A 13960-nucleotide genomic window follows, 5' to 3' on the forward strand; every position below is an offset into this window, starting at 1 on the left:
AATTTATATGGGGGGCCGTATTCTGTTTATTCTGGGGGGGCTGTATATATTTATATGGGGGGCCGTATTCTGTTTATTCTGGGGGGGGCTGTATATATTTATATGGGAGTCCGTATTCTGTTTATTCTGGGGGGGCTGTATATATTTATATGGGGGGCCGTATTCTGTTTATTCTGGGGGGGGCTGTATATATTTATATGGGGGGCCGTATTCTGTTTATTCTGGGGGGGGCTGTATATATTTATATGGGGGGCTGTATTCTGTTTATTCTGGGGGGCTGTATATATTTATATGGGGGGCCGTATTCTGTTTATTCTGGGGGGCTGTATATATTTATATGGGGGGCCATACTCTGTTTATTCTGGGGGGCTGTATATATTTATATGGGGGACCATATTCTGTTTATTCTGGGGAGCTGTATATATTTATATGGGGGGCCGTATTCTGTTTATTCTGGGGGGGCTGTATATATTTATATGGTGGGCCGTATTCTGTTTATTCTGGGGGGCTGTATATATTTATATGGGGGTCCGCATTCTGTTTATTCTGGGGGGGCTGTATATATTTATATGGGGGACCATACTCTTTTTATTCTGGGGGGGCTGTATATATATATATGGGGGGACCATACTCTTTTTATTCTGGGGGGGCTGTATATATTTATATGGGGGACCATACTCTTTTTATTCTGGGGGGCTGTAAATATTTATATGGGGGGCCGTATTCTGTTTATTCTGGGGGGGCTGTATATATTTATATGGGGGACCATTCTCTTTTTATTCTGTGGGGCTGTATATATTTATATGGGGGGTCGTATTCTGTTGGGGCTGTATATATTTATATGGGGGGCCGTATTCTGTTTATTCTGGGGGGGCTGTATATATATATATGGGGGGACCATACTCTTTTTATTCTGGGGGGGCTGTATATATTTATATGGGGGACCATACTCTTTTTATTCTGGGGGGGGGCTGTATAAATTTATATGGGGGGCCGTATTCTGTTTATTCTGGGGGGGCTGTATATATTTATATGGGGGGCCGTATTCTGTTTATTCTGGGGGGGGCTGTATATATTTATATGGGAGTCCGTATTCTGTTTATTCTGGGGGGCTGTATATATTTATATGGGGGGCCGTATTCTGTTTATTCTGGGGGGCTGTATATATTTATATGGGGGACCATATTCTGTTTATTCTGGGGGGGCTGTATATATTTATATGGGGGACCATATTCTGTTTATTCTGGGGGGGCTGTATATATTTATATGGGGGACCATATTCTGTTTATTCTGGGGGGGCTGTATATATTTATATGGGGGACCATATTCTGTTTATTCTGGGGGGGCTGTATATATTTATATGGGGGACCATATTCTGTTTATTCTGGGGGGGCTGTATATATTTATATGGGGGGCCGTATTCTGTTTATTCTGGGGAGCTGTATATATTTATATGGGGGGCCGTATTCTGTTTATTCTGGGGGGGGCTGTATATATTTATATGGGGGGCCGTATTCTGTTTATTCTGGGGGGCTGTATATATTTATATGGGGGTCCATATTCTGTTTATTCTGGGGGGCTGTATATATTTATATGGGGGGCCGTATTCTGTTTATTCTGGGGGGCTGTATATATTTATATGGGGGGCCGTATTCTGTTTATTCTGGGGGGGCTGTATATATTTATATGGTGGGCCGTATTCTGTTTATTCTGGGGGGCTGTATATATTTATATGGGGGTCCGCATTCTGTTTATTCTGGGGGGGCTGTATATATTTATATGGGGGACCATACTCTTTTTATTCTGGGGGGGCTGTATATATTTATATGGGGGGCCTTATTCTGTTTATTCTGGGGGGGCTGTATATATTTATATGGGGGGCCGTATTCTGTTTATTCTGGGGGGGCTGTATATATTTATATGGGGGGCCGTATTCTGTTTATTCTGGGGGTGCTGTATATATTTATATGGGGGACCGTATTCTGTTTATTCTGGGGGTGCTGTATATATTTATATGGGGGACCATACTCTTTTTATTCTTGGGGGCTGTATATATTTATATGGGGGACCATACTCTTTTTATTCTTGGGGGCTGTATATATTTATATGGGGGACCATACTCTTTTTATTCTGGGGGGGCTGTATATATTTATATGGGGGGTCGTAATTTGTTTATTCTGGGGGGCTGTATATATTTATATGGGGGACCATACTCTTTTTATTCTGGGGGGCTGTAAATATTTATATGGGGCTGGATACTGTTTATACTGGGGGGGCCTTTAAAAATAAATTATATATATTCATTAGGGGGTGCTATATATTTACATGAATCAGGGTAGCACTTATTATATATTAGTTATAAGATACAATAGATTACTTTGCATCATGTAAAACAAATGTTGGGGGGGGGCTGTATTAATAAATTAGGGGTGTTGTATATTGATGTGCTGTACCTGCTATAATTCCAGTAGAATATATATATATATAATGAAGGGATGTTTTATACGTGTGGAGAGTGCGGTCAGTTGTGTCGTGAGGGGTATATATTATTTAGGAGTGCAGTGTTGTTATCCAGGAGACTTCATACTGTGACTGTGGTATTTTTAGGGACGCCGGGTGGAGATGCTGCACGGAGCTGAAGATATCTGGTAGTGAATTCAGCAGTGATACGTCATGGATTGGAGAACCCGGAATAAAGTCCTCCTGATGGAAGAGATTGTCATCTATAAGGTACTAGATGCCACTAATGACCCCCAGAACCTGTAGTCAGTCACACAGTGTCAGGGAGCTGCCTATGGGGATGTTAATTGTTAGTAAAGTTTTCAGCATTTACTGAACAGGGAGCGGGGGGGGGGGGGGGGCAGCATTTTAATATTCGCCTCAGGCAGCAGATATGCTAGAATCGGCCCTGTACACACGAATACATATCTGCAAGACACCAGGTAAGACAAGAAAAACTTACAGAAAACTTCTTCCAAATAAAGACTAACCCTACAAAATTCTTACAATCCTCAACCCCAGTATAATGGGGATTATAGACCGATTATGGATACAATGTACAGAGCCTTGTGACAGTATTCCGCTCCTTGAATTGTTCTTCCTTTTACCACATTTCAGGCTTCAAACAGAAAGATATAAAATTGTAATTTTTCGGTGAAGAATCAACAGCAAGTGGGACACAATTATCATCTCCGATAACCTTCTCCTCCAGTCCCATATATAATATAATATACAGATACTTACCTACTGCTGTGTGTAACTACAAAGTGTTATTACTGTGCAGGGGTAGAGGAGCCTCTTACTGACTGTGACTGATCATAGAATAGTTTTATTTTGGGGCCCCACTTTTAGTTTTGCCCAGGGCCCCACTTTGTGTAAAAACTGTCATGGGTGCTCTTGCGACCGTTCTCCCGGGTCACAGGCGCACCCGTGCTGCCCTGGGCCCCCGGCGAGTCACTCACCTCGCCGCAATCCAGCGTGAGTCCGGCCGAGCGGTGCGTGTGTCCCCGCCCCCTAGGCCACGTGCACCACATTCAGTAAATTTAAAGGGTCAGCACGCCATTAATCGGTGCTGCCCATTTCCCCCAAAATTATTTAAGCCTGCCTCTTCCTGCCGGATCTATGTGCAAAGCCTTAGAGAAACCTCCCCAGTGATATTCCTGCGTTCCAGAGTCTCCTGAGTCTCCAGGGTTCCTGTGTGTGTCCTGCGTTCCTGCTCCTGTGCGTTCCTGCTCTTGAGTTCCCGTGTCCAGCGTTCCAGTGTCTACAGCATTCCAGTGTGTTACCGTGTTCCTGCTCTTGAGTTCCCGTGTCCTGGGTTCTTGTGTCCCATGTCCTGCGTTCCAGTTCCCATCTGCCTGGACCTCCCGTTGCTGACCCCGGATTGGACCTGATGTTGCATCTCTGCCGCCTGCCCTGACCCTGTGCCTGGACCTGACCATGAGACCGTCTTCTGCTAAGGTACCTCAACCTCAACTAGCTTCCACCGCGGGCTAGTCACACCTGTGGAACGACCTGGGGGCACCCTGCCGCAGCAAGTACTTCCCACTTCGCGGTGGCTCTGGTGAAGACCAGGCGCTACTTATACTCCGGTCCCAGGTGTCAGCTAGTACGTATGTAAGTCGGAACTGTATACTTTATAATTGTAACCACAGCCAAATTTTTTTTGGTCTCTGTGACAATTGGATTTTTTAAATAAGAACCAGGAATAACACTAAAGCTTCATTACAGACACATTTAATTACTGTTACAGCTGATTATTGTAGCCTAAAGCTAAAGTACATTAAATTACCAACATCCAGAGGTCCGTTTGTAACTAGGGGTCGTCTGTAAGTCGGGTGTTCTTAAGTAGGGGACCGTCTGTAGTATTATATTACTAGTTATTATAATATACTGTATATCTATCTCACTACATTATATTTTCATAATAAAACAAACGCTGTAACATGAAATCTATAAGAAGGAGTCTTATAATATTATATGTATATAATATAATATAACATAATACACATCTATTATCTGTGCCTGTTATACTCTATAATGTGTCATATATTACACATCTATTATCTGTGCCTGTAATACTCTATAATGTGTCATATATTACACATCTATTATCTGTGCCTGTAATACTCTATAATGTGTCATATATTATACATCTATTATCTGTGCCTGTTATACTCTATAATGTGTCATATATTATACATCTATTATCTGTGCCTGTAATACTCTATAATGTGTCATATATTATACATCTATTATCTGTGCCTGTTATACTCTGTAATGTGTAATAATGTTGTATTATTATTGTTTCTTCACATTATACAGAAAACAATCAATGACAAATGAAGTAAAATAATATTCTCCTCTACTATAATCTTATTACACTGTAACTTTACTTGATCTAGAAGAAGACAAATAAGCTCGTGTTCACATGGATTCATTCTCCCCAAGTCATTGTCATGGCAGTAAAATACTATTCTATATTCTGTCACATTGTAACATTCTGAACATTATCAGGACATGGAATTATAATCCTATTCTATTGTTACTTTATTGTACAATTATATTATAATACCCTTTTACAGGCAGTCCCCTACTTAAGAACACCCGACTTACAGACGACCCCTAGTTACAGACCTCTGGATGTTGGTAATTTCCTGTACTTTAGTCCTAGGCTACAATAATCAGCTATAACAGTTATCACAGGCGTCTGTAATGAAGCTTTATTGTTACTCCTGGTTCTTATGACAACCCAACATTTTTAAAATCCAATTGTCACAGAGAGCAAAAAAATTTTGACTGGACTGGGGTTACAATGATAAAATATACAGTTCCGACTTACATACAAACTCAACTTAAGAACAAACCTCTGTAACTTTGTAACATAACTGCCTGTAATATGAAACTATTCTACTTGTCTCCTGTTGTTGTACGATACTATTAGGTTCTAATCGTCTTCCATTACTGCTTTATTATACCATGATATCGTTATACATTTGTGTTATGACTCTATTATCCTATTCCTCATTACAGACAGTCTCCGGGTTACGTACAAGATAGGGTCCGGAGGTTTGTTCTTAAGTTGAATTTGTATGCAAGTCGAAACTGTATATTTTATAATTGAATCTAGACAATTTTTTTTTTTTTACCCCAGTGACAATTGGAGTTTAAAATTGTTTTTGCTGTAATGGGACCAAAGATTATCAATAAAGCTTCATTACAGACTCCTTACAGCTGATCATTGCAGCCTGGGACTATAGTAACATCTAGAGAGCTTCACTAGAGGTCACAGTGGGCACCGTCTGTAACTAGGGGTCGTCTGTAAGTCAGGTGTCCTTAAGTAGGGGACCGCCTGTACACTATATCTATAAGCCCTTTTCTTATAGGTTTATTATGACACAATGGGGCTCATTTATCTTATCTGCCCATTTTCCGGAGCTCTTTTTGCGTTTTTTTGTCTATTTTTAGCACCTGATTTGTCTTATAAAGTTTTTTGGCGCTTTATTAGGCACAAATTGAAAAAAAAATGTGTGCAAATCCCACCAAGCGAGGTCAGGACTGGCGAGTTACTGCACAATTATGTGCGCCCATATATTCACGAATCAATGTTAAATAAGGGGCAAACATCTGGAAGCCGGAGAAATACAAAGACGAGATAAATGACCCCCAATATACCGGTCTATTGTTACTCTATAATACTAACGCATTCTGATCCTTTTCTGTTGTTACTTAATTTACTATTTGACCTTAAATTGTTTCAATTCTATAGTTTTAACGTTTTCGCTTTCTCTCCACATTATTAATGTATAAAGTACAAACCAAATGCTAAATAATTCAGGCAAAGCTGGAAACGATAAAAGTCCAATATAAAGTAGAAAAGGTAAGAAAGAGACGTGAAAACTACACATCTAGATATAATCCTGCATGTAGCCCCCCCCCCCCCCCCCCCCCACAGAACCACGGAGAGAAACACGCACAGAACCACGTACATAACCACGCACAGAACCACGTACATAACCACAAAGAGAACCACAAAGAGAACCACGCACAGAGCCACGCACAGAACTTACCATGGGCAAACACCTGACAACCTGACAACAGTAGGAGAAGAGTCACCGCTCCAGACATGACCTACGGGGGAGAAGACACAGAATGTCAAATATGACGGATACATGGGGTATATCTGGAGAACGCCCTGGAAACACGATGGGTCTTAGTTTTAGGGAAGTGAAACCGCTACATGACTGCAGTGATCTGCTGGGCACACACATACATGTATCCGAAACACATAGATAGACACACATAAGTATTGGTACCTCTGAAACTTTTACACAGTTTTAAAGGTTACAGTCTAAAACTTACCATATATACTCGAGTATAAGCCGACCCGCATATAAGTCAAAGCATGTAATTTTACCACAAACTTGCCCCCCAATATATAGCTAGCCAGCCCCCTGCCCTCAGTATATATCCAGCCCCCTGCGCTCAGTATATATCCACCCCTTGTCCTCAGTATACAGCTAGACAGCCCCCTGTCCTCAGTATATATCCAGCCCCCTGCCCTCAGTATATATCCAGCCCCTTGTCCTCAGTATATAGCTAGGCAGCCCCCAGTATATAGCCAGCAGGCACTGCCCACCAGTATATAGCTAGCCAACCTCCTACTATACAGCCAGAAGCTTCCTGCCCCCAGTAAATAGCTAGACAGCCCCCTGCCCCCAGTATATAGCTAGACAGCCCCCTGCCCTCAGTATATATCCAGCCCCTTGTCCTCAGTATATAGCTAGACAGCCCCCTGCCCCCAGTATATAGCCAGCAGGCATTGCCCACCAGTATATAGCTAGCCAACCTCCTACTATACAGCCAGAAGCTTCCTGCCCCCAGTAAATAGCTAGACAGACCCCGGCCCCCAGTATATAGCTAGCCAACCTCCTACTATACAGCCAAAAGCTCCCTGCCCCAGTATGTAGCTAGGCAGCCTCTGCCCCCAGCATTTATCCAGTTAGCCCCCTTCCCCCAGTATATAGCTAGCCAACCTCCTAGTATACAGTCCGTAGCCCCCTGCCCCCAGTATATAGCTAGCCAGTCCCCTTCCCCCAATATATAGCTAGCCACCCCCCTAGTATATAGCTAGAAGCCTGCTGCCCCTAGTATATAGCTAGCCAGCCCTCTGATCCCAGTATATAGTCAGATAGAACCTCTGTCCCCCAGTATATATTTAGCCAGCCCTCTGCTCCCAGTATATATCTAGCCAGCCCTCTGCTCCCAGTATATATCTAGCCAGCCCAATGCTCCCAGTATATATCTAGCCAGCCCTCTGCTCCCAGTATATATCTAGCCAGCCCTCTGCTCCCAGTATATATCTAGCCAGCCCTCTGCTCCCAGTATATATCTAGCCAGCCCAATGCTCCCAGTATATATCTAGCCAGCCCAATGCTCCCAGTATATAGCCAGCCCTCTGCTCCTGTATATAGCCTGCCAGCCCCGTGCCCCCAGTATTTAGCTGGCCCATGTCTCCCAGTATATAGCTAGCCAACCTCCGAGTATACAGCCAGCAGCTCCCTGCCCCCAGCCAGCAGACCCCACTGTATAGCTAGCCATCCACCTGCCTCCCACTGAGTAGCCAGCCAGCACATGCCCCCAGTATGTAGCTAGCCAGCCCCCTGTACCCAATATATAGCTAGCCAGCCTTCTACTATATAGCTAGCAGCCCCCTGACCCCAGTATAAAGCTAGTACCAACTGCCCCACTATATATAGCCAGCCCTCTGTCCCCAGTATATATGATAGAAAGGTGTCAGGACAAAGGACATGGCAGCTCTCTGTGTATGGGGGGTGTAGTCACAGAGGGGTCAGAGCGCCCATGCTGACCCCAGACCGCTGCTGGCTATGATAGAAAGGTGTCACGACACAGGACATGGCAGCTCGGTGTGTATGGGGGGTGTAGTCACAGAGGGGTCAGAGCGCCCATGCTGACCCCTGACCACTGCTGGCTATGATAGAAAGGTGTCAGGACACAGGACATGGCAGCTCGCTGTGTATGGGGGGTGTAGTCACAGAGGGGGCAGAGCGCCCATGCTGACCCCTGACCACTGCTGGCTATGATAGAAAGGTGTCAGGACACACAGGACATGGCAGCTCGCTGTATATGAGGGTGTAGTCAAAGAGGGGTCAGAGCACCCATGCTGACCCCTGACCACTGCTGGCTATGATAGAAAGGTGTCAGGACACACAGGACATGGCAGCTCGCTGTGTATGGGGGGTGTAGTCACAGAGGGGTCAGAGCGCCCATGCTGACCCCTGACCACTGCTGGCTATGATGGGAAAGGTGTCAGGACACACAGGACATGGCAGCTCGCTGTGTATGGGGGGGTAGTCACAGAGGGGTCAGAGCGCCCATGCTGACCCCTGACCCCTGCTGGCTATGATAGAAAGGTATCAGGACACAGGACATGGCAGCTCGCTGTGTATGGGGGTGTAGTCACAGAGGGGTCAGAGCGCCCATGCTGACCCCTGACCACTGCTGGCTATGATAGAAAGGTGTCAGGACACAGGACATGGCAGCTCGCTGTGTATGGGGGGTGTAGTCACAGAGGGGTCAGAGCACCCATGCTGACCCCTGACCACTGCTGGCTATGATAGAAAGGTGTCAGGACACACAGGACATGGCAGCTCGCTGTGTATGGGGGGTGTAGTCACAGAGGGGTCAGAGCGCCCATGCTGACCCCTGACCACTGCTGGCTATGATAGAAAGGTGTCAGGACACACAGGACATGGCAGCTCGCTGTGTATGGGGGGTGTAGTCACAGGGGGATCAGAGCGCCCCTGCTGACCCCTCACCACTGCTGGCTATGATAGAAAGGTGTCAGGACACACAGGACATGGCAGCTCGCTGTGTATGGGGGGTGTAGTCACAGAGGGGTCAGAGCACCCATGCTGACCCCTGACCACTGCTGGCTATGATAGAAAGGTGTCAGGACACACAGGACATGGCAGCTCGCTGTGTATGGGGGGTGTAGTCACAGGGGGATCAGAGCTCCCATGCTGACCCCTGACCTCTGCTGGCTATGATAGAAAGGTGTCAGGACACACAGGACATGGCAGCTCGCTGTGTATGGGGGGTGTAGTCACAGAGAGGTCAGAGCACCCATGCTGACCCCTCACCACTGCTGGCTATGATAGAAAGGTGTCAGGACACACAGGACATGGCAGCTCGCTGTGTATGGGGGTGTAGTCACAGAGGGGTCAGAGCCCCCATGCTGACCCCTCACCACTGCTGGCTATGATAGAAAGGTGTCAGGACACACAGGACATGGCAGCTCGCTGTGTATGGGGGTGTAGTCACAGAGGGGTCAGAGCCCCCATGCTGACCCCTGACCACTGCTGGCTATGATAGAAAGGTGTCAGGACACACAGGACATGGCAGCTCGCTGTGTATGGGGGGGTGTAGTCACAGAGGGGTCAGAGCGTCCATGCTGACCCCTGACGGCTGCTGGCTATGATAGAAAGGTGTCAGGACACACAGGACATGGCAGCTCGCTGTGTATGGGGGGTGTAGTCACAGAGGGTCAGAGCGCCCATGCTGACCCCTGACCTCTGCTGGCTATGATAGAAAGGTGTCAGGACACAGGACATGGCAGCTCGCTGTGTATGGGGGTGTAGTCACAGAGAGGTCAGAGCGCCCATGCTGACCCCTGACCACTGCTGCCTATGGTAGAAAGGTGTCAGGACACACAGGACATGGCAGCTCGCTGTGTATGGGGGTGTAGTCACAGAGGGGTCAGAGCCCCCATGCTGACCCCTCACCACTGCTGGCTATGATAGAAAGGTGTCAGGACACACAGGACATGGCAGCTCGCTGTGTATGGGGGTGTAGTCACAGAGGGGTCAGAGCCCCCATGCTGACCCCTGACCACTGCTGGCTATGATAGAAAGGTGTCAGGACACACAGGACATGGCAGCTCGCTGTGTATGGGGGGGTGTAGTCACAGAGGGGTCAGAGCGTCCATGCTGACCCCTGACGGCTGCTGGCTATGATAGAAAGGTGTCAGGACACACAGGACATGGCAGCTCGCTGTGTATGGGGGGTGTAGTCACAGAGGGTCAGAGCGCCCATGCTGACCCCTGACCTCTGCTGGCTATGATAGAAAGGTGTCAGGACACAGGACATGGCAGCTCGCTGTGTATGGGGGTGTAGTCACAGAGAGGTCAGAGCGCCCATGCTGACCCCTGACCACTGCTGGCTATGATAGAAAGGTGTCAGGACACAGGACATGGCAGCTCGCTGTGTATGGGGGGTGTAGTCACAGAGAGGTCAGAGCGCCCATGCTGACCCCTGACCACTGCTGGCTATGATAGAAAGGTGTCAGGACACACAGGACATGGCAGCTCGCTGTGTATGGGGGGTGTAGTCATAGAGGGGTCAGAGCGCCCATGCTGACCCCTGACCACTGCTGGCTATGATAGAAAGGTGTCAGGACACAGGACATGGCAGCTCCCTGTGTATGGGGGGTGTAGTCACAGAGAGGTCAGAGCGCCCATGCTGACCCCTGACCACTGCTGGCTATGATAGAAAGGTGTCAGGACACACAGGACATGGCAGCTCCCTGTGTATGGGGGTGTAGTCAAAGAGAGGTCAGAGCGCCCATGCTGACCCCTGACCACTGGTGGCTATGATAGAAAGGTGTCAGGACACACAGGACATGGCAGCTCGCTGTGTATGGGGGGTGTAGTCACAGAGGGGTCAGAGCACCCATGCTGACCTCTGACCACTGCTGGCTATGATAGAAAGGTGTCAGGTTACACAGGACATGGCAGCTCGCTGTGTATGGGGGATGTAGTCACAGAGGGGTCAGAGCGCCCATGCTGACCCCTGACCACTGCTGGCTATGATAGAAAGGTGTCAGGACACACAGGACATGGCAGCTCGCTGTGTATGGGGGTGTAGTCAAAGAGAGGTCAGAGCACCCATGCTGACCCCTGACCACTGGTGGCTATGATAGAAAGGTGTCAGGACACACAGGACATGGCAGCTCGCTGTGTATGGGGGGTGTAGTCACAGAGGGGTCAGAGCACCCATGCTGACCTCTGACCACTGCTGGCTATGATAGAAAGGTGTCAGGTTACACAGGACATGGCAGCTCGCTGTGTATGGGGGATGTAGTCACAGAGGGGTCAGAGCACCCATGCTGACCCCTGACCACTGCTGGCTATGATAGAAAGGTGTCAGGACACAGGACATGGCAGCTCGCTGTGTATGGGGGGTGTAGTCACAGAGGGGTCAGAGCGCCCATGCTGACCCCTGACCACTGCTGGCTATGATAGAAAGGTGTCAGGACACACAGGACATGGCAGCTTGCTGTGTATGGGGGGTGTAGTCACAGAGAGGTCAGAGCGCCCATGCTGACCCCTGAACACTGCTGGCTATGATAGAAAGGTGTCAGGACACAGGACATGGCAGCTCGCTGTGTATGGGGGGTGTAGTCACAGAGGGGTCAGAGCGCCCATGCTGACCCCTGACCGCTGCTGGCTATGATAGAAAGGTGTCAGGACATGGCAGCTCGCTGTGTATGTGGGGGTGTAGTCACAGAGGGGTTAGAGCGCCCATGCTGACCCCTGACCACTGCTGGCTATGATAGAAAGGTGTCAGGACACACATGACATGGCAGCTCGCTGTGTATGGGGGGTGTAGTCACAGAGAGGTCAGAGCGCCCATGCTGACCCCTGACCACTGCTGGCTATGATAGAAAGGTGTCAGGACACACAGGACATGGCAGCTCGCTGTGTATGGGGGGTGTAGTCACAGAGAGGTCAGAGCGCCCATGCTGACCCCTGACCACTGCTGGCTATGATAGAAAGGTGTCAGGACACACATGACATGGCAGCTCGCTGTGTATGGGGGTTGTAGTCACAGAGGGGTCAGAGCGCCCATGCTGACCCCTGACCTCTGCTAGCTATGATAGAAAGGTGTCAGGACACAGGACATGGCAGCTCGCTGTGTATGGGGGGTGTAGTCACGGAGAGGTCAGAGCGCCCATGCTGACCCCTGACCACTGCTGGCTATGATAGAAAGGTGTCAGGACACACAGGACATGGCAGCTCGCTGTGTCTGGGGGGTGTAGTCACAGAGGGGTCAGAGCGCCCATGCTGACCCCTGACCACTGCTGGCTATGATAGAAAGGTGTCAGGACACAGGACATGGCAGCTCGCTGTGTATGGGGGGTGTAGTCACAGAGGGGTCAGAGCGCCCATGCTGACCCCTGACCACTGCTGGCTATGATAGAAAGGTGTCAGGACACAGGACATGGCAGCTCGCTGTGTATGGGGGGTGTAGTCACAGAGGGGTCAGAGCGCCCATGCTGACCCCTGACCACTGCTGGCTATGATAGAAAGGTGTCAGGACACACAGGACATGGCAGCTCGCTGTGTATGGGGGGTGTAGTCACAGAGAGGTCAGAGCGCCCATGCTGACCCCTGACCACTGCTGGCTATGATAGAAAGGTGTCAGGACACACAGGACATGGCACCTCGCTGTGTATGGGGGGTGTAGTCACAGAGGGGTCAGAGCACCCATGCTGACCCCTGACCACTGCTGGCTATGATAGAAAGGTGTCAGGACACACAGGACATGGCAGCTCGCTGTGTATGGGGATGTAGTCACAGAGGGGTCAGAGCGCCCATGCTGACCCCTGACCACTGCTGGCTATGATAGAAAGGTGTCAGGACACACAGGACATGGCAGCTCGCTGTGTATGGGGGGTGTAGTCACAGAGGGGTCAGAGCGCCCATGCTGACCCCTGACCACTGCTGGCTATGATAGAAAGGTGTCAGGACACAGGACATGGCAGCTCGCTGTGTATGGGGGGTGTAGTCACAGAGGGGTCAGAGCACCCATGCTGACCCCTGACCACTGCAGGCTATGATAGAAAGGTGTCAGGACACACAGGACATGGCAGCTCGCTGTGTATGGGGGGTGTAGTCAGAGGGGTCAGAGCGCCCATGCTGACCTCTGACCACTGCTGGCTATGATAGAAAGGTGTCAGGACACACAGGACATGGCAGCTCGCTGTGTATGGGGGGTGTAGTCACAGAGGGGTCAGAGCACCCATGCTGACTCCTGACCACTGCTGGCTATGATAGAAAGGTGTCAGGACACACAGGACATGGCAGCTCGCTGTGTATGGGGGGTGTAGTCACAGAGGGGTCAGAGCACCCATGCTGACCCCTGACCACTGCTGGCTATGATAGAAAGGTGTCAGGACACAGGACATGGCAGCTCGCTGTGTATGGGGGGTGTAGTCACAGAGGGGTCAGAGCACCCATGCTGACCCCTGACCACTGCAGGCTATGATAGAAAGGTGTCAGGACACACAGGACATGGCAGCTTGCTGTGTATGGGGGATGTAGTCACAGAGAGGTCAGAGCACCCATGCTGACCCCTGACCACTGCTGGCTATGATAGA

At 48.9% G+C, this 13960-nt stretch overlaps 1 protein-coding gene across 3 annotated transcripts in view; it reads right to left on the minus strand.

Annotated features, from left to right (window-relative positions):
• Nucleotides 1–13960, minus strand: part of IL5RA (interleukin 5 receptor subunit alpha) — an 89952-nt gene that overhangs the window by 41900 nt on the left and 34092 nt on the right. For all 3 annotated transcript variants that reach the window (XM_072132000.1, XM_072132003.1, XM_072132002.1), the window contains exon 2: nt 6570–6630. In XM_072132000.1, the coding sequence (XP_071988101.1) occupies nt 6570–6630 (61 nt within the window). The remainder of the gene's footprint in view (nt 1–6569; nt 6631–13960) is intronic.

This window comes from Engystomops pustulosus, unplaced genomic scaffold (assembly GCF_040894005.1).
Source record: "Engystomops pustulosus unplaced genomic scaffold, aEngPut4.maternal MAT_SCAFFOLD_197, whole genome shotgun sequence".
NCBI classification, from domain to species: Eukaryota; Metazoa; Chordata; class Amphibia; order Anura; family Leptodactylidae; genus Engystomops; species Engystomops pustulosus.